Source organism: Eubalaena glacialis, chromosome 16 (assembly GCF_028564815.1).
Source record: "Eubalaena glacialis isolate mEubGla1 chromosome 16, mEubGla1.1.hap2.+ XY, whole genome shotgun sequence".
In the NCBI taxonomy this organism is placed as follows: Eukaryota; Metazoa; Chordata; class Mammalia; order Artiodactyla; family Balaenidae; genus Eubalaena; species Eubalaena glacialis.
In genome coordinates this window covers 13,673,375-13,694,355 of record NC_083731.1, presented here as the reverse complement: position 1 = coordinate 13,694,355, position 20,981 = coordinate 13,673,375, and the positions used below count along the sequence as shown (strand labels likewise).

The 20,981-nt window shown below is 40.2% G+C and overlaps 2 protein-coding genes and 1 pseudogene across 2 annotated transcripts in view; all 3 read left to right on the top strand.

The window, feature by feature from the left end:
- The window catches only part of HS6ST3 (heparan sulfate 6-O-sulfotransferase 3), a 649,716-nt gene that overhangs the window by 452,800 nt on the left and 175,935 nt on the right, over positions 1-20,981 (top strand). The window lies entirely within an intron of this gene.
- On the top strand, positions 1,914-2,756 carry LOC133076226 (probable palmitoyltransferase ZDHHC24; annotated as a pseudogene).
- On the top strand, positions 12,555-12,755 carry LOC133076227 (guanine nucleotide-binding protein G(I)/G(S)/G(O) subunit gamma-5-like). Its single transcript, XM_061170747.1, has one exon. It carries the CDS (start codon positions 12,555-12,557, stop codon positions 12,753-12,755), a length of 201 nt encoding a protein of 66 aa, XP_061026730.1.

Genomic DNA, 20,981 nt, shown 5'->3' with positions numbered 1-20,981 from the left:
GGTTATTGTGAAAATTAAGATTTTATATATAAAATATTCAGTTCCATGAGTGGCAGAATTTGTGCTCAAAAAAAAAAAAAAAAAAAAGTGGTAACTATGTCATATACTAAAGCTTGAGCTCTTCCTGCCCCAGGTAGAATTATTTATTTTTAAACAAAAATTTTGGATGGAGAATGAGGCTTACGCATGAATATCAAAAATACTAGAGAATCTCTCAGGGCATTAGTGATTTCCAGCGCCCCCAATATGATATATATAGCTCTCAGAAATGCCAGGGACTGGCGTTATTCCCTTACGCAGTCAGTCACTGATAGCTGATTTATAAGTTAATGTTGGGTTCTTCCTTTGTTCCTTTGCCTTAACTGTGTACCATGGTGTCCAGAAAGGAGAAATAACACCAGAAGCTTGAAATCCCTCTGAGAGTGAAGTATGTTTATCAAAATCCATAAAAATTTTCGATTATACAATCTGTTCCATGAAAAAGCCTGTGTTGATTATCATGTTAATTAGAATACCTTCTACTCTACTGAAATGTCCTATACAATCAATATTTTACTGCCTTGTATCTCAAAGCACATAATTTCTAGTTTTCTGAAATGGAAGAGACAAATAGTACCAAATCTTTGTGTTACAGCCGGTTCCCCAGAGAAGCTTGTAGCTGTGCTTAAAAAAAAAAAAAAAGAAAAAAGAAAATCTTAAGGCATATTGCCTGAACTATATACTGGGATATCATAGAGACATTTTTAACCTTATCATGTAAAGCTCAAGGGTATTACCTTCATAATCAGCCAAAGAAATGTATCAGGCTTAAAAACAAAAGCAAAAAACCGGAGACGCATCAATTCTCCCTTTCATTATAACTTTCTTTTCTTTTCTGTTCTAATTTACCTATCAACATTTTATAAATGAAGAAAAATTTTTACATAGACATTTATTTGATGAAATGAAAAATAAAATTATAAGATTAACATATTGTAAAGAGAGCGCTTGATTGTTTTCATATCAAAAGATTTGAAGTGATACACATGTTAATTTCATTTGGACAGAAATATTTTTATTTAATGCAAGTAGTGTGTTAGGAACTGTAGACCCACTGACATAATAAATAAGATATGATCTCTACCTTCAAAGACGTTTCGGTCTATTTGATGAAACAAACAACTATATAAAATAACTTAAGGTGAAATGGAATATGTGTGACAAAAGTACAAAGCCCAAAGCCACCTGCCAAGAAATACCAGAGAAGCCTTCATCAGAGAATTGGAAATCCAAGTTAATCACGGAAGGATTAAGTGACCTTTTCTTAGGCATACAAGAAGAGGAAGTACTTCCAGGAAAGGGAGTATCATGAAAAAGTCATCCAATTGTGAAGGTTTGGGGACCAGACAATGGGTCGAGCTTGGCTGGAGCAGAAACAGCATGGACGAAATGCATGTGGTGTCAACGGGACCTTGAATGGAAGGCCCAGGGGACTTATTTTACAAAGTAAGCAGGGGCCACTGAGGATTTCTGAGCAGGAAAATGATCTGACCTATGACGGATAACGCTTCCCCTTAGTTTGTGCATCTCAGTTGGTGGCAGCTTCATCCCTGCTGAAGCTTGGACCCAAAATCTTGGCGTCATCCTGGACTCCTCTCTCTCTCACCCAACATCCCTCAGTCAGGAAATGCTGGGGACTAACCTAGAAAATAGCCCGAACCTGGCCACATCTTATGTTCCCCTCCATCTTCGTCAAAGATACGTCATCACTCACCTAGCCTGCTGCTTCCTCACGGATGCTCCTGTGTTTACTCTTGACTCCTCGCCTTAGAGTTTCTTCTCTACACAGCAGCCATGGTGATCCTTTTACCACAAAAATCCATCAGCGGGAAGCGGCGGGGTACCCGGGATCCGACCGCTAGTGGGTCCAGGCCATGGGGCAGCCCTGGGCGGTGGGGAGCGCGGAGGCGGCGCCCGCGCGGCTGCCTCTTGGGCCCACCGCGCTGTGAGCCGCGGCCGTGGGCCAGGAACTGGTCTACGTGCTGGTGCTGGGTCCCGGGCCGCCCCCGCTGGGACCCTTGGCCCGGACCTTGCAGCTTGCGCCGGCAGCCTTCCAGCTGCTCAACCTACTGGGCAACGTGGGGAGCTCTTCCTGCGCTCGGACCCCAGCATCCGGGCTGTGATGCTGGCCGGCCGTGGTCTGGGCCAGGGCTGGGCTTACTGCTACCAGTGCCAAAGCCGGAGGCCACCGCGCAGCGGGCATTGCTCCGCCTGGCGCCGCTGCATCCTGGGCCGGGACCACCACGGCCGCCCGCTGGGCCGCCGCAACTACCGACCCTGCGTGTGTCTGCTGCTTCACGCCGCAGGCGTCCTGCTGCACCTCTGTGTGCGGCCGGGCCCTGACCCGTCAGCCCTGCTGCGAGCCCACACACCCCTGCACACCGCCGCCCTCCTCCCGCTGCCCCGGCGCAGGCTGCTCACAGGCAGTGTCTCCGGCGCAATTCGCGCTGGCCTTCGTGACCGACACGTGTGTGGCGTGTGCACCGCTGTGCGCGGCTGGACCGCTCTTCCGTGGGATGTTGCCGCTGAGGCGCCAGACCACGTGGGAGTGGGCTCGGGGCCGGCACTCTTACGACCCGGGCCCCTCCCGCAACCTGCAGGCGGCCCTGGGGCCCCGCTGGGTCCTTGTCTGGCTCTGGCCCTTCCCGGCCTCCCCGTTGCCGGGGGACGGCATCACCTTCCAGACCACAGCTGATGTGGGGCTCATGGCTTCCTGACTCCAGGAAGAGCCTGAGCTGTACAAGGAGTGGGGAACGGGAGAGGGGACTCATTTCAGACCCACCCCCAGCCTCAGAAGGGGCGGCAGGCTGGTACTTGATGCCTGCTTTCGGCCACTCCAGCCCCACCCGTAGCCTTGCTCTGGCCCAGCTTGGACTCCTAGTGTCCAGGGCTTGGGCCCTGCGGCTCTGTCTCTATCAGTGGCCCCTGAGCACAGCAAAGGGTCTGGCAGGGGGCTGCTCGCCTTCCCAGCTGCCCCTTTGCCAGATTAATAAAGTGCCCACTTGGTTCTAGGACTCCCTCCGTCTTTGTGGGTTTCTGGACCTTCACTGTTGCCCGGGCTGCTGTTTTTGGTTCCTCTGATTGGCAGGCCTGGGAACCACAGAATGCCTGAGGGTGTGAGGAGCCAGGGCTCTGCCTCCTGCGGCCTTGGGGCGGGGGGGGGGGGGGGGGGGGGGGGGGGGGGGGCGGCCAGCGGGTTAAGGCAGAATGTAGTGAGCCAGGGTATGAGAGTCCAGAATTCTTTCCCAGGTTCAGTGCTTTATAATAAGTTAGGAACATTTCACAGCAACAATTTCAGTGAACTTCTCTCCAGCTAACCCAGTGCACTGGGCAGCAATTATGCGGGTGATAAAGCTCTGAGAGTTGATGTGATAAGATCACGGGGTAGTAAATGGAGGAGTCCGGATTTGAATCCAGATCTTTGTGCTTTCTCCTTCACCCTTGAACAGCTGAAAAACTCAAGGCAGAGAAATCAGGTGGGGATGTTCAAGCATCTGTGCTGGATGGTGCTGAGACAGCTAAGCTTCTCCTTTCTGGACTCTTCAGGAGCTACTTGTTAAACACTTTTATTTAAATATAGTAAATAGACACTTCCAGTTAAATGTGGAAGGTTTAAACATGTGAGTTTGTTTCCTCTTAAGATCTAAAATGATTGATAGTAAAGAAATTAAAAGTGATGTAAATTTACAAAGACAAAGAAAATAGGGAGACAGCACTAGACCAAAGAGCCTGACAACATTCTGAAAGATGGAAAGTGGGTAGAGGCTCATTTACCCTCTTAGAGAATCAGAAGTTGAAATTAAGCATTCCCCTCTTGGAGGGGCCAAGAGGCAGCCCGATTGCCCCCAGGAGCCCTGGAGAGGTTCAGGAATTCCACCAGCACGGTGGAAGGCAAGGTTTGGGGCAGACAGTAGGGACTGATTCAAGGTCTCTATGAGAAGCAGCTAGGTTGCCCCTCCCCCCAGGACCCACCTGACCCCTTGCAGCCAAGCAGCTACCCCGGCTGGGGTGAGGGTGAGGGACTGCACCAAAAATGGGGTTAAGTGAAAATCTACACGTGCTGCTGGGGGAGGGCGGTAGTCCTCCACTGACGTGGCGGGCTTGCCTTCCAAGAGCCCTCAGAGAAGCCCACCCTTCCGACAGGCCCTGCGCATGCCCACAAAGGTTGAGCTGCTAGGACTCCTTTGTTTTTCTAAACACCGTGCTCTGTTACTATTTTTTAACTCTGTTAGGAACTTGGTGCACCTGTCACTTTGTGCCGTCCATGAGCATTGGCCGACTTCCTGTTTCCTCCACTGCTTTACCCCTCACCCTCCAGAATATCTTTTCTTGTTGTTGTTGTTTTTTAATAGTGAAAAGATACAAGGAAATATTTATAAAATAAAGAGAAACAACACCCTCCCCACCACCATTTAAGAAATGGATACTGTTTCCTTTGAAGTCCCTGCTGTGCCCCTGCCTGGAAGAGGAAACACTGTACTGTCTTAAACATCCCCTTGCTTTGCTTTGTGATTTTATTACATATGTTTGTACTGGTTTTGCATGTTTTTCAACTTTATATAAATGGAGCCATACCATGTTTATTCTTCTGTGATTTGCTTTTTCCTTCAATATTATGTTTCTAAGATTTATCCAAATTAATGTGTGTGGCTGTAGAGCATTCCTTTTCCTTGCTGTATAGTGATCCATTGAATATACCACAATTTATTTTTCTCTCTTGTCCCACCGATCATTTTATCTACCCCTGTGTATGATCTCCTAAGATCTATACTTGGCCCTTGCTCTTCCATATAAATTTTAGAATCAGCTTGTCAGGTTCCACCAACAAAAATCACCATACTGAATGGAACCCAACTGAATCTATAGATCAGTTCGGGGAAAATCAACATCAACGTGAAATTGAATTTTCCAGTTCGTGAACATGGTGTATCTCTCCATTTAATGTTTTCAATAAAGTTATATACTTTTTCTCATTAAAAAAAAAAAATCCAGTAGCATTACCCTTCCATTCTAAATCCTCCAGTGGTTTCTCGTTAAAATGTGCACTGCTTCTTGTGAGCTGCAAGGCCCTACGGGGTTCCTCTCTCCGTTCCTGCTCTGACCTGGCCCCTGGCCATTCTCCTCCTCACTGGCTTTGCTTCAGCACCTCTCCTTAGTCTCCTGTGGTTCTGTCAATGCTCCAAGCTGTCTTCCTCCTCAGAACTAGTTCAGTTGGTTCCTCTGCCTGTGACACTCCTCCAAGATTTCCAGAGCTCCTTCCTCACTTATTAAGGTTTCTGCTCAAAAGTCACAGTATCAGAGAGGCCTTCTGGGGGAGACCACCTTGTATGAGCGAGCAAGAACCTCCATCCTCTGTTCCCTTGCCCCTCTTACTGTCTTCACAGCACTAATCACCACGTGACCAATTACATATGTATGTGTTTTGTGTCTGTCTCTTTTTGGTAGAATTTAAGCACCTTGAAACGTTGTCAAGCATTTACTTATATCATACATTCCAGGTACTCTTTAAAGAACTTTACAAATATTAACTCATTGAATACTCATAACAGCCCATGACGTAGGTAATATTGTTCCCATTTTTATAGACTAGGAAATTGCAGCCCAGAGAGGTTAAGTAACTTACATAAGATGTCACAGCTCGTATGTGATGGAGCTTGAACTCAAACCCAGGTGGTCTGGATCCCTCACCACTACTAAGTTGTGCTGTCTTTTGAAAGCAGGGACTTTGTTTTGTCCACTGTTGAGCTGGTACCTAGGATGTGGCCTGGCTCAGTATTCAATGAATAAATAAACTTTGATCATATTACTTTGAGGTGGTAGTACAGAATCTCTCCTGTGTTCAGAAACCAGTGGAAATATAGAAAGATAAAAATCAGAAAGTTTGTTTCTGTTCAATCACCGTATACTATTTATTTTGAAAATACACTTAACTTTTTTTGTGCGTGCTTTCTGGATTTTTTTTAATCTGCCTGCATGATGCCATTTTCTATTAGAACACTGTTATTGTAAACTCAGCAGTAAATACTAAATATTCAATACTTGACTGCTTTTTTATGGTCAGGTACTGAGTTGAGCAAATTAATCAAAAGAAAGCTTGTCTCTAAAAGTTCCTCTTTTTAATTTCACTGTGGGAAATAGTCAATAAAAAGATGTTTGATGAGGAAGGTTAGCTTTATCAAAGTGAGCAAGCTTATCTTGATCATCACAAGTGCCAGGTACTGTGCTATGCTGTGAGTACACAGATCCATAAGGTACTCCTACATCTATGGAGTTCAAAGTCCGGGGAACTGTGATAGACTAGTAAGTAAGTACAAAGATTATTAGCAGGGGACAGCAGGAACATAGAGTTATGTGTTTGGAGAACTAGGCAAAGACAGAGAGGTGACAAGGAAGGCTCGATGGAGGAGAGGAAGTTAGGTGTCTTAAGAGGCTAGCGAGTATTCGCAAGGCTGACTCAGGTCTGGGGGTGAGGTTGGGGGTGGGTATTGGTGATGATAGTGGGTTACAGGCTTTCCAGACAGAAAAAAAAGCATGAATAATAGAAACTTCCCATGTTGTAAATCTTTGTTCAATTTGGTCTTTCACGGGGAAAAAGTTCTGTTAATTTGTGAGAATCCAATTTCTTATTAGCGCTATAAATAGCTTTAAGACTATTGAAGGTCAGAACTGCATATGTATAAAAATTGCTGACAGGAAATGATGTTATCATGTTATAGGCAGTTGAAAATGCATTTCCTTTTAATTATGAAAATGTGAGATTATGGTTTTATTTTTGACTTCTTCCTCTGAGAATTGACATTTTGTTACAGTTTTAGAAAGCAACAAAATTTCTACAAACACTGGTTAAATTTTTGCTGAATTTCAGATTTGTTTCCATCTCGGATACATTTTTGTAATAAGATTATTCTTAACATTTGTTTATAATATATCTTTAAAATGTATCCAGTTATTTTATTTGTGGGTACAAGTTGGCATAGATATTTTGTGGTATTCTATACATCTTGGGCAAGACATCTAGGTTTTTCTTTACAAAACTTTCACAGAATAACGTCTTAGGTTTTATGATCTTGAAAATTCCTTTTATCGGTATCATGCTTTCTGGTGTACAAAGCCTGTCACTTTATCACTTTACCTACATTATATTAATTGATCCTAGTAATAGTTCTGTGGGTTAGACAAAGGGTAGCTACTTCAAGAATTCCATGTACAAATTCCTGCTTCTCTTTTTACTGGCTCTTCAAATGCATTGCACTCAGATTGCTGTTGAGAACATGTAATTCCAAAGAAGGTGTCAGGGCTCCGTGAAGATCATTGATCAAATGGCACAGTGAGAGCAACGTCGATGGCCAGTGAGTCATGTGACCAGAGTTTCTATCAATCTTGGCCCTTTCATCACCCAGACGTAGACACTGGACATCTCACTAGATGTTTTGGGTCTCAGTTAATCACACCTGAAGATGATTTGGAAGGGAAGAGACTAAATCATCTCCATGGTCTCTCCTAGTTCAGAGTTCTGAGACTTGATGTGAACTTGAAAGTAAATGAAGCAGAATAAACACAACCATTAGAGGAATCGGTTAGAAGGTTTCGGTGAAGCATGAAAGTTTTAAGACCTTGTGACACCTGTGAAGTGCATTTGGACATGTTATCCTAGGCATTCTGCAAATAGGCAGCATCTCCTCAGATGGAATGTACCAAAAGCTGGTTTCATGTTGGCCGTGGCACCATTTGATATATGTGACCTGAAATTTACTTGGTAAGGCAGTTGCATCATTTAAGTGATCTGCTTCTAATAGGAATTTTTTATTTCCCTAATTATACTACACAAAAATTTTCTGCTAACAACATTAAAGAGAATTAAAATAATTATTTTCAGATATTGTAAATTAATGGAACTACAGTTGACACTAGGAAGAAAAACTGGCTTTTTTGTTTTGGGTTTTTTTTTTTTTTGCTAAAGAGTATTTTTTTCAACCATCTGCCTATGAAATGTGGAGTGAAAAATAAATTTATAGAAGTCATTTTTAGAAAGCAAGAGTGGTATTAAATGTTGATATTATAGAGCATATATTTATTTTCTTATGAAATCTCTCATGTGAAGGTATCTGTATCCCATGAGAATTGTTGGGAATTCATTGTTTTTTTGTGCACTGATCCATAAGGTAGATAATTGACAGGAGGTTAGAGCTAAGATTTATTGCCACTGATGGTACATTTTCTAGGAAAATGCAGAACTTTCTTTTATATCATTTTAGATCAAAGGCAAATTTTATTACCCGCTCCTCAGAAAATCACTGGTTCCTTTTCTGAAAATCTGTGATCCTATTTGGAAAAACTCTTAATTTCTTCTCATTATCAGAATCGCCACCAATTCCCACTCTTTGAACAATTCCTGTGTAAACTCCACTGCACACAAACCCTGCCCAAGAACCTCTGCTCCTGGAAGCAGAAAATATTATAACAAGGGGCCCACATTCACATTATTTCTTAAAAACTAGTCTTTTATCCAATACAAAGATCACTATGTGAGAAAACTATGGAATCTCTGACCATCCATTCCTATAGATTGCACACCTATCAGAAGAAAAAGTCCATAAACCCAAAGCTCAAATTATTTTTCTTTCTCTGAGATGAATTACTATGTAGTTGTATTAATTCTGTTTCCTTTCTTCAAGTAGAATAGAAAGAGGATAATGTAGTTGGCTAATTCTTTGAATAAGTATCTTATTAATTTGTGTATCCTTGGTACCTAGTAGGTGTCAATAATTCTTTGTTGAATAAACAAAGAGCCCCCTAGGCTTCCAACCAAAGAGCAAATACACAGGATGTTTACTGCAGAATAATCCACGAGATACTAATGGCAAAAGGATCATCTCTTCTCTCTGTAAACATATTCAAGAGTCATTAAGAGTTCAGAGTGAACTAAAGTCTTTCAAACCTCAGTATACTTAGTGCTGACATCTTAAAATAATTTATGGATGTGACTTTTGTAGTATGTCATAGAGATAATTTGTCTACAGTCGTTTCATAAGCATCACTGAATAGCTTTCCTGTAATAAAAGTCCATCATCATTATATTGAATATCACCTAAATACAGAATGTAAGTTGTACTCTCTTGTAGAATGCATTTAAATACCTTGATTAAACCCTACTAACTCAATTTCAAATGACATTTCATGCCCTTAGTCCCTTAATTTTTTCCCCCCCTTCACCTGGTGATTCTCTTTCCTTGGCTTCTCACCATATTCATTGATTCTATTTTTCTATTAGTTTACAGAAAAATTAGGATATTTATATGAGTTTTCATTAACTACCATTACCTAACAGTTTTAAATTGTGCTATAGTGAGGCTAATTTAGATATACTGAGTTTCTCATTGTTGAATTGCATTTTAATACTATCTTTTCTTCCAACATAATTCTTCACTAACATTTTTCCTTCTCAGCATATTTTGGATTCCAGCTACTGTAGTCCAGCTGAAATCTTTCATGAAGGGGTGGGGTTTAGCTCCATTTTAGCTGAGCTGGTTAAGTACCCCTGAACTACAGTAACTGTGGTTTCACTGGAGGAAGACGATAGATGGGCAGAATGCTGGAATTAGCTCAGTTTCTCAAGGTCAGCGGCTAAATGCCTGGTGCTGGCCGAGCTGCATCAGCATCACCTGGGAAATTCTCAGACCCCACCCAGACCTACTGACTGAGAAACCCTGGAGGTGGGGCTCACAATCTGTGACTTCACAAGACTTCCAGGGGACTCTGATTCATGCTTAAGCCTTCCCTTGCTGTAGAGAATTCTCTGGGGGCTAAAACAACGAAGAACACCACCCCATCTCGGGGAACTACAGGTGATAATAACCCAAACCTCAATTAACTTAAACTGAAACACAGTGAATATATGTCCATGCCACTCTCTCTCTTTGTCACATCTTACCCTTCCCCCTCCCCATATCCTCAAGTCCATTCTCTAGTAGGTCTGTGTCTTTATTCCCATCTTGCCACTACGTTCTTCATGACCTTTTTTTTTTTTTTCCCCTTAGATTCCATATATATGTGTTAGCATACTGTATTTGTTTTTCTCTTTCTGACTTACTTCACTCTGTATGACAGACTCTAACTCCATCCACCTCACTACAAATAACTCCATTTCGTTTCTTTTTATGGCTGGGTAATATTCCATTGTATATATGTGCCACATCTTCTTTATGCATTCGTCCGATGAGGGACACCTTGGTTGCTTCCATGTCCTGGCTATTGTAAGTAGAGCTGCAATGAACGTTTTGGTACATGACTCTTTTTGAATTATGGTTTTCTCAGGGTATATGCAAGAGGGAAGAGATATGGGAACATATGTATATGTATAATTGATTCACTTTGTTATAAAGCAGAAACTAACACACCATTGTAAAGCAATTATACTCCAATAAAGATGTTTAAAAAAAAAAAAAGCTGAAACGCAACAGTATGCATGGGTTTCAAGAGAGACAAACTTGAGCTTGCATCCCAATGAACGGATCCCTAACAGAGTCCTCTGGGGCAACGCATCTGAGCCTCAGGTCCTCATCTGAAGAATAATGCTGTCCTTGCTGGGCTTATGTGAGGATCAGAAATGATATGGGAAAAACAAGATCCAGAAATACTTTTACTTTGTCACTAATGAGGCTTAAGTGTCTGGCTTTCACTTGTACAAGTCCCTTATAAACAATATTAAGTTTCGAAGTTGGTATTCTTTTTTTTTTAAGGAGGACTTCAAATTGTATTAGCTTCAAGCCCCACGGTATCCCAATGCACTCCTGGCATAGGACAATGCTTGGCAGTTATTTGGGTATTGAATCTATTCACTATTTCTGCCACTTTTTGTCATTTATTGATATATTTGAGTCCTGAATTTCATTCTCGAATGACTTATCAGCATAGCACATAAGCCAGGTGATGGGTGCATGGTACACATTTCTGGATGACAATGAGGCTGAAATGTATTTAGGAAACAAAACTTCAGTGCTGAGGGATGTGATCTCTCACAGAGCAAGATTTCGCTTGCTCATCAGATCAGGCGAGGATCCCAGCCTCTCTTTACGTTTATCTAATGCATGGCAAGCAAAGTGTATGGAGAGTTGAATTTTTTTTAAGATAAAACCCTTTTTAAATCAATGGGAAGTTGCTTAAGATTCAAATGACAGTTCTCTGAAAGTCAGCATGTATTCTTTGCCTTCTCTTTGACAATGATTATAGTAATTGAACAGAATATAGTCTTCTACATTCAAGTGTATGCATGTAGACACTTCAGGTTATATTTCCAAAGTAGCATGTATAGACCTAGCCATGTGTCTTGTCTTAATACCGATGATGTCGTGCAAGAAAGTACTTTTGCTCATTGGCTTGAAAATATACCCCGCAACATTAACGAAAGTATCCTTCAGCATCACCAATTATCGCATTTCTATACGACTTCAATTAATTTCATTCCAGAATATAGAGTTATCTGAGCAGAGATTTTTTTTTTTTTTTTTTTTGGTTTAATGATAGGAGTGCTAGCAGTTTCAGTATTTATCAAGTGCTGACTGGATCTTTTTGGTTGAAGAGTTGGTTAGGAAAATTACTGTCAAGCTCACTCACCACCATAGTAACCGAATTTTAATACCTTCTGGGGGTACAGACATTTGTATAATCTAACTCTATGGCACTGAGGTACAGTGTATGTAGTGTATTTATGATTGAACAGAAAGTTTCAAACAGCAGCCTGTGAAATTGGATTTTAGATGTAATGTACCATAAATAAGTGCTATAAAGATTGCCTTTAATGCTATAAATCAGATTTTATTGGTTTCAGCTATCTCATTCTGGTTATTGTATTACCCACAAAATCAAAGGAAATCAAAGAGCTGGAATATTTTTTATTTTAATATCCCATATTCTACAGTAATGGCACATGCACCCTTCCAGCTTCCTTTTTTGGGTAGGTTGGACAAAATTGACAGGTGGCAGGCCCCGGCAACCTATCAGGGGCAGGATCAGTATAAACAACCAAACTTTTGGGACTTGAAACCTTTTCAAATTTCCTGTCTGTGAAATATACAAGGTAGGTGAATTGGCAGATCTCTTTCCTTTCTGAGATGCTGGCTGTCATGTTTTCATGCAAGTCTGACACCTGTAGAGATTGGCAGGTGAGGTGAGCTTTGCACCTTCTGCAGAGCTGATGGAATTTGGTGATGATGCTTTCCATTGAGGATAGAGGGTATCCATGCATGACCTATCTGAGTTATTTAAAATGCCAAAAACTATTGCTATAAAATAAAGTTGTGTCCTCAAACAATCTCTCAGTGTTCAGTTTAGAATCAACACCCTTCTCCCCCAACACACACGCACACGCACGCACACACACGCACGCACACACACACTTGACAATGCTTTTTCTTCAGTATGCTTTTAGTCAAGAAAATCAACATATTTGGCATTAAAAATTGCTTAGGAAAGCATACACGTGGGCGTGCCGATCTCTCCCAGCTCTCGCGTGCGTCATGTCTGGTCCTTCCAGCGTCGCTGCCATGAAGAAAGTGGTTCAACAGATCCGGCTGGAGGCCGGGCTCAACCCTGTGAAGGTTTCCCAGGCAGCTGCAGATTTGAAACAATTCTGTCTGCAGAAGGCTCAACGTGACCCCCTGCTGACTGGAGTATCTTCAAATCCCTTCAGACCCCAGAAAGTCTGTTCCTTTTTGTAGTAAAATGAATCTTTGCAAGGTTTTCTAAACCACTTTTCATAAACCGGTGAATATTCAAAGGAAAGCTGAATTTGAAGTCAGTACAAAAGCCTGTCTCTATAACACGTGCCATACTATACAAACTTGTACTTTTGTCAGTCCTTAACATCTACCTCTCTGAATATTCATGAATTTCTGTTTCACAAGGGTAATTGTTTTATATACACTGGCAGCACCGTACGATAAAATACTTAGTATAAAAAAAAAAAAACACAAGAAAAGCATACACATGAACTGGGAGAGCCCAGGAGGCTACAGTAATCTAAATTTGAACTAGTTAGGGGTAGAACAGTTTTCAAGCTATTAAAAATGCAGTTGTGCTTGCTTTTTGTGTAGTTTTCCTCTGTGTTCACTTGTACAAATACTCTGAGTTCCAGGCACTCTGAGAAGCCTACCTAGGCATTGTGGGGATGGGGATGACCTTTATTTTTCAAGGTTGAAGCCACAGGACCTGAAGAAGGCAAGAGGGGTAGCAGGGGTTTCTTGAAACAGAGGCTACCAGAGAGCTACATCTTCATGATGCTTCACTTTTTAATTTATTTTTACTGCAGCGTTACACCAGATATGTTCTCCTTAGTTCCTCCACCTGAAAAACAGCCATCCATAGCAATCAGAGAAGGTACCAAAATGTTGTGCTTTGTCTTGATTACAAAGAAATCTAATTCCCACAAACGCTTAAGTAATCCCGAACTTACTGGAGATAAAAGCCATATAGAACGTTAACACTGCTAATATTATGCCAGCCCAAGTTCAGCAATTTTTTTTTTTCCAAAATAGGAAATCTTCTTGATGCCACCTTCCCTTGCCGTGAACTAAGCTGGAAGAGCTAAGGGGATTATGCTGATCAGGGCTTGACATTTATGACGGCCAGTTCACTGATGAAAATACAGCCCAGGAGCTCAGCCCTAGACCTGGGAGGCAGCTGGATTCCAGAGTGTGCTTTGGCACTTGTTTTAGGCTGCACTCAATTTTCTGGGAGCCCCGTGGGCTGCCCGCATGGAACAAGGATGTGTCCCTGTCTGGAAGGGTATGTGCAGCTGCAAAGAGAAGCAAAGGGGCTTTTTTTCTTTAAGCACTTCTGCCACTAGTTCCATGTTCTTAATGGAACATAAAGGAACTTCTTTCTCGCTCTCTCTTCAAGGCTGGCCTTCTCCAAGAAGCTTTCATCAATGAAAACCCTCTCTAGTTTCAGTCCAAACAAATGATTCTAACTAGCATTTACCTTTTCTGTTCCTCTCTATATGACTCTCTTTAGGCAAATGCTAAAAATATAATTTTATATTTTGGTTTATTTGGTTTGCTTCACCCTGTCTCCTGTCCTAGCTTAATCAGCCTAAGATCACCAGAAATGACCTTTTATTCAGCAAAGTCAGGTCTATTGCACCATTGCAATGAGGGAGACTGCTTGCCAGGGGAACTGTGGGGCATCTCACCAAATAAAGGAAAAGACAGAGATTATTATAGGATTTTTTTAAATAAATTTATTTATTTTATTTATTTATTTTTGGCTGCGTTGGGTCTTTGTTGCTGCGCACGGGCTTTCTCTAGTCACAGTGAGCGGGGGCTACTCTTCATTGTGGTGCGCGGGCTTCTCACTGCGGTGGCCTCTCCGCTGCAGAGCAGGGGCTCCAGGCGCGTGGGCTTCAGTAGTTGTGGCTCGCGGGCTCTAGAGCACAGGCTCAGTAGTTGTGGCGCAGGGGCCCAGCTGCTCTGCGGCATGTGGGATCTTTCCGGACCAGGACTCGAATCCGTGCCCCCTGCATTGGCAGGCAGATTCTTAACCACTGCGCCACCAGGGAAGCCCAGGATTTTGAAGGATAATGGAGTTTAGGTTAAATTTAAATAAAGCAGTGTTTGGATAGGCTCAGAGAAAAGCTGGGCTGTGTGCAAAGGGTTTAACATCAGCTCTGGACTGTGAAGTGGATCTAAGGTCCTGTTTCCTTGGAAACTACAAAGTTAAGATAAATGTGGAATATTGTATCCAGAAACCCCTTATTAGAAGCTCTGCACTTGGGTTGGAAATTGAGGCTGCCTCTGTATCAGAGTGGCTTAGATCCTCTAGGCAAGAGTGGGATGTTTCATTTTTACTGATATAATTTCTAACAAAGTTTTTGATAGTTAATGATTTTAGAAACCAAAGCATCGTAGTAAAAAAGCAGTAGTCACCCGAAGAGGTGATTGTTATGATGCTTTACAGCTGCAACATGGGAGAAGTGTTGTTTCCTGTTAACTTTTAGCTGGATTTGTCTGAGTCTATTTTTGCAGATGTTTAATGGTCAGGTACTTTTTTAAAAAACTTTCTTAGTCTAATCTTTATTTTCTTACTTTCAATATCAGCTAGGAAAACTTAGCTTGCAAAGAACAAAATGCTCAACATAAATGGGGTTAAATAATTTTAAAAATGTATAGGCTGACAATATAAAAACTGAGGAATGGAAAGGGCTTCAGGCAAGGTTTGATCAAGCATCTTTTAAAAATCACTAAATATCTTATTTCTCTCTCTTCCCATGGGTCTCTATATTGTCTGCCTTGCCCACATCTTAAATATATAGCTCTTTTGGAACTTGAAATGAATAAATCTTGGCTTTCATATTCTATTTTTCATGACTCTTTCATATTTTATACTTTTTTTTAGTCCTGCTTTCTTAATAATTATTATCTCTATATTTTAGTTCACTGATTTTGTCTTCATCTAGGTCTTATTTATCTGTTAATCTGTCTTTTGGGTTTTATATTTCAATTATTTTACTCCTGGAAGTTCCAGGTGGTAATTTTTCAAATCTCCCTGGCTTTGTGATAGTGCTCATAATTTTAAGATATTTTAAATTTCTCTTTTTATGTCCTCAATAATTTAAAATATACTAAATTTTTATTCTATATCTTGTAGTCCTATTATCTGAAATCTATTTTCAAACATCTGTTTCTATATATCTGTTGACTTTTACATGATGAATTTTGGGGGGTTTATTTGGTAATTTTGGGTGGTGAACTTATTTTTCTTAGGAGTTTATTTGTTGGAATCTCATGCCTCCCGGGTTAAGCATTAGGGTGGAGGTGGGAGGCATGAATCTCAGGAGAATTACTGGCAAGAATATTGTATGTTAAATTTTCAGGTTGTAGGTTCCTGTATCATGGTGTAGGAAAGATGCATACTCCAAATCTATGTGAGAGCACATTTGTGAGTATATTTTCTCGGGGGAAACTTTTACAAACCCTGTATAAACTTTCATTCACCAGTATATCACCCTGTGCTGCTGGGATGTGTGTGTGAGTGTGTGTGTGTGTGAGTGTGTGTGTGTGTGTGTGTATTTTTTTTTACAGGGGGTGAGGACATATATATATTTAATCCACCATTTTTCTGAGGGTTAGGCCTTAAACTTTACATATGGTCCCAGTTGCAGCTCTCTGACTTTTTGCAGACCTAAGCCACCATCTCCTGTCCCCACATGGGCTGTAAAATGCAAGCTTCTTGGTTATAGAAAGTGGCAACCAATCTCTGCCCCTTGCCCAGTCTACCCTTCCTGCTCTGGTCTTCAGTTCCCACTTTATTTTTCATTTGGATTTTCATTTCTCACCTATGCAGCCTACATACTGCTGGGGAAGGTGACTCCACTCTCATCAACTGGCCTGTCTGAGAGATTTCCCTTACTTTCTTTTGGGCTCGGCCATGCACTTAAAAGGATGTTTGTTGTATTTTATTTGGCATTTCTAAGTGTTCTGTAGCAAGTGGTCTAGGTTATCTAGTCAACCATATTACCAGAAGGGCTGGCCCTGACCTACCTGGGGCTTAATTTAAGGCTAGCTCCTCAGATGCCACATAGGTGGCTCTAGCAGCTTCTAGGGGCAGGGATTGGTTGCCAGTCTTGTTCATATGTTCAATAAACACAGCGAGTGCCTCTCTGAGTATCTTTCAGAAGACCTAGGAGGATTCCTCACCCCCCGCAAATCACACACACACACACACACACACACACACACACCCCAAACCTCTCATAAATATTTTCTTGTATCTCATTTCTTGTCTCTCATTGGCTCATATTTTGTTAACCGTTTTGAACCAAACACTGTTGTCAAGAATTGGAAGATACTAAATAACTTAAGCCAATCAGAGTCCGCCTTGGTTGCTAAGAGTGGGGTCACCTTCCCCAGTAGCATATAGATTGTGTGGTTGAGGGATAAGTATACAGTGAAAATTGGAGCTCTGTTACAAAGAAAGCAAGGCTGAGATGGACAACCAAAAATAGCTGATGTCACACATTTGCCCCTTGTATTATACACATTTTAATTTAGTTCAATTCAACAAACATTTATTTAGTGCTCTTTGTTCCATGACAGGAAACAGCCCGGGGCTTGTGGAGATCACATAATTATCATTTTTAAATCGGAAAGACCACACCTCCACTAAGTATTTATCTTAGGTCAAATTTTGTTAGGTACCTGAAAAACAGAAGAGTTGGCTTTTTTTGTGATGTTACTATTGGTGAAATATATTTTTTTTGACTGTTGAAATAGATCAAATATAAAAAGAATGTAATATATAGACATACATGCATAATGTATATGGATATATGTATATACCCACACACATATATATACATATATATACAGCTTAAAGAATAATAAGGAAATAAAAAACTGTGTACCATCACCTAGCCTGGAATAAAGACGCAGACATAGAGAATGGACTTGAGGACACGGGGAGGGGGAAGGGGAAGTTGGGACGAAGTGAGAGAGTAGCACTGACATATATACACTACCAAATGTAAAATAGGTAGCTAGTGGGAAGCAGCTGTATCGCACAGGGAGATCCGCTCGGTGCTGTGTGACCACCTAGAGGGGTGGGATAGGGAGGGTGGGAGGGAGATGCAAGAAGGAGGGGATATGGGGATATATGTATACGTATAGCTGATTCACTTTGTTATACAGCAGAAACTAACACAACATTGTAAAGCAATTATACTCCAGAAACTAACACAACATTGTAAAGCAATTATACTCCAATAAAGATGTTAAAAAAAAACTACAATAGGCAAAAATAATAATAATAATAATAACATAGTATCAGTTCCTTAGAAGCCCTCTCTACATATCACATCTCAGAACTCATACTTCTTTCAGAGGTAACACTGCTGATTTTTGTATTTATTAATACCATTGGGTTTCTTTACACCTCCACACATATATGTAACCATAGGCAATACATTTTTTTTAGTTTTGCTTGGTTTTGGATTTTATATAAATGGAATAATACAATATTTTTCTAATTTGCTTTTATTTGGTCAGTATTGCTTTTAATATTCACCCATGCTGGTGTAGGCAGCTGCTGTATTATTTATTTATGCAAACATATACTATTGAATGACTATAACACAATTTTTGGTTTTCTGTTGTTAATTTATGTTAGGTTGTTTCCAGTTTGGTCTATCAAACAATGGGTCTGTGGACATTTTCGAACCAGTATTTTGGTGCATGTGTACAGAAGGTTCTTTGGGTCTATATTAAGGAATAGAATTGCTGGTTTTAAGGCATGCACATGTCCAGCTTCACAAGGTATAACAAATCATTTACTGAAATGACTATACCAGTTTACCTTCCCGGCAGTACTGTATGAAAGTTTCATACAATATAGTGATTCACAATTTTTGAAAGTTAGACTCCATTTATAGTTATTATAAAATCTTGGCCTATATCCTGTTTTGTACAATATCTTTGTAGCTTATTTTATACATAAAAATTTGTACCTCTTTATCCCCTACCCCTGTATTGCACCTCCCCCCTTCCCCTCCTCACTGGTAACCACTAGGTTGTTCTCTATATCTGTAAGTCTGCTTCTCTTTTGTTATATTCACTAGTTTGTTTTATTTTTCAGATTTCACATATAAGTGATATCATACAGTATTTGTCTTTCTCTGTCTGACATTCCACTAAGCATGATGCCCTCCAAGTCCAAGTCCATCCATGTTGTTGCAAATGGCAAAATTTCATTCTTTTCTATGGCTGAGGAGTATTCCATTGTGTATGTGTGTGTGTGTATACTTTAATTATTATTCAGCAATGTATTTAATATTTTCCATCATGATTTCTTCTTTGATCCATGTGTTTTTCAGAAGCATGTATTTTATTTCCAAATACAGTTCTTGTTCTAGACATCTTTTTGTTTTTGATTTTTAACTTAATTTATGTTATAGAATATGATCTATATGATACCAACTTTTGAAATATATTGAGATGTATTTTATGGCCTCTTTTTTTTAAAGCATTTTTTAAAATTAATTATTTAAAAAATTTATTCTTGGCTGCGTTGGGTCTTGTTGCTGCACGCAGGCTTTTCTCTAGTTGCGGCGAGCGGGGACTACTCTTCGTTGCGGTGCGCAGGCTTCTCATTGCGGTGGTTTCTGTTGTTGCGGAGCACGGGCTCTAGGCACACGGGCTTTAGTAGTTGTGGCTCACGGGCTCAGTGGTTGTGGCTTGCAGGCTCTAGAGCACAGGCTCAGCAGTTGTGGCGCATGGGCTTAGTTGCTCCACGGCATGTGGGATCCTCCCAGACCAGGGCTTGAACCCGTGTCCCCTGCATTGGCAGGTGGCTTCTTAACCACTGCGCCACCAGGGATGTCCCATTTTATGGCCTCTTATATGGACGATTTTCAAAAATAGCTTATGTGTTCTTAAAAGGATGGTATATTCTGAAGTTGTTTGGCGCAGTGTTCTATATTATACATGTCCTTTTAAATCAAGTTTATGCTGAAGTTGTTTGGTGCAGTGTTCTATATTATATATGTCCATTTAAATCAAGTTTATGCTGTCCAAACCTTCATCTCCTTAACGGTATTTTTTGTTTACTGGAGCTAACAATTTATGAGAGATGGTATTAAAGGATTCCAATATTTTGTGAATTTTTCAATTTCTCCTTATGTACCTGTAAATTTTCAATGTATGTAATTCAAGATACATTAGTATGTTTCACATAAGTCTAAAATTGTTATAACTGACTGGTAAGTTAAACTTTTCATCATTAGGAAGAGACATTATTTATCTCTGCTCATACTTTTTTCACCTTAAAATCTATTCTCTTTGTGATATTTTCAGTTAGTATTTGACATAACTAATCCTTTTGCATCCTCAGCTGTTAGAATGTGTGTGTGTATTTATATAATGATCGTGTGTATGCCTACTCTAATAATCTTAAAAAAATACTGGCTAGGTTATTTCTTTGGAATTTTATTTTACCTTTTCTTGTTCAATTTATGTCTTGATTTATTTAACATTTTTCCCTAATATCTTGCTTCCTTTTGAATTTTATCTCTGTAGTTATTTTTGATGTTTACTCTCTGTGCTTTTTTTTTAGTGGCTACTGTAGATATTTTAACATGCTTAATTAGCACAGTTTAAAATTAATAATAACCTTACTCTCATCTCAAATGGTACAAAAACCTTTGAATGTCTTAGGTTTCATCACCACCCTCTCAACTTACATACTGTTCTTTTCCACTTATTATTTCTATATTTTTTAATCTTCACAAATAAACTGTTTTGTATTATCAATGTTTGTCTTTATCATATATTTACTAATATCTTTGCTCAGAATCCTATTTTGCATTTTAGACCTTCCATCTGGACTAATTTTCTTCCTTCCTGAAACATACCCGTTAGAGTTTCAGTTAGGGATAGCATGTATATGATTAATACTTACAGGTTTTACTTTTCTAAAATGCTCTTGTCTTTGTTCTTGAAGGTTAGTTGTACTGGGTGTGAAATTCTAGAGTGAAGGTTGTTTTGTCTCAATGTATTGCATTATATCTTCTGGTATCTATTGCTGTGCTGAGAAGTCAGTCATCAGTATAATTGTTCCTTTATAAATGATATTCTTTTTTTCCTCTGCTTCCTTTAAATATCTGGTCTTTATTTTTATTGTTATATAATTTTACTTTCAGTATGTCTAGGTGTGAATCTCTTTTTATTTAGTCTGCTTGGAAATCATTGAGCTTTTTGGATATGAGCTCAGTATCTTCCAAAAATTGTTGAGAGTATTAGTCATTATTTTTTTGAATAGTTCCTTATCCCAATTTTATTCATTAGGTCCCTCTGAAACTCCATTTAGATGTACTCCAAACCTTCTCAGCCTATCTTCTCTATATCTTTTCAACATTTTTCTACTTTTAATAATTTTCTCTCTGGTTTGATTACTTC

What these genes read in the sequence shown, in the direction of transcription:
- LOC133076227 (XM_061170747.1), top strand. Translation starts at nt 12,555, where the DNA reads ATGTCTGGTCCTTCCAGCGTCGCTGCCATGAAGAAAGTGGTTCAACAG.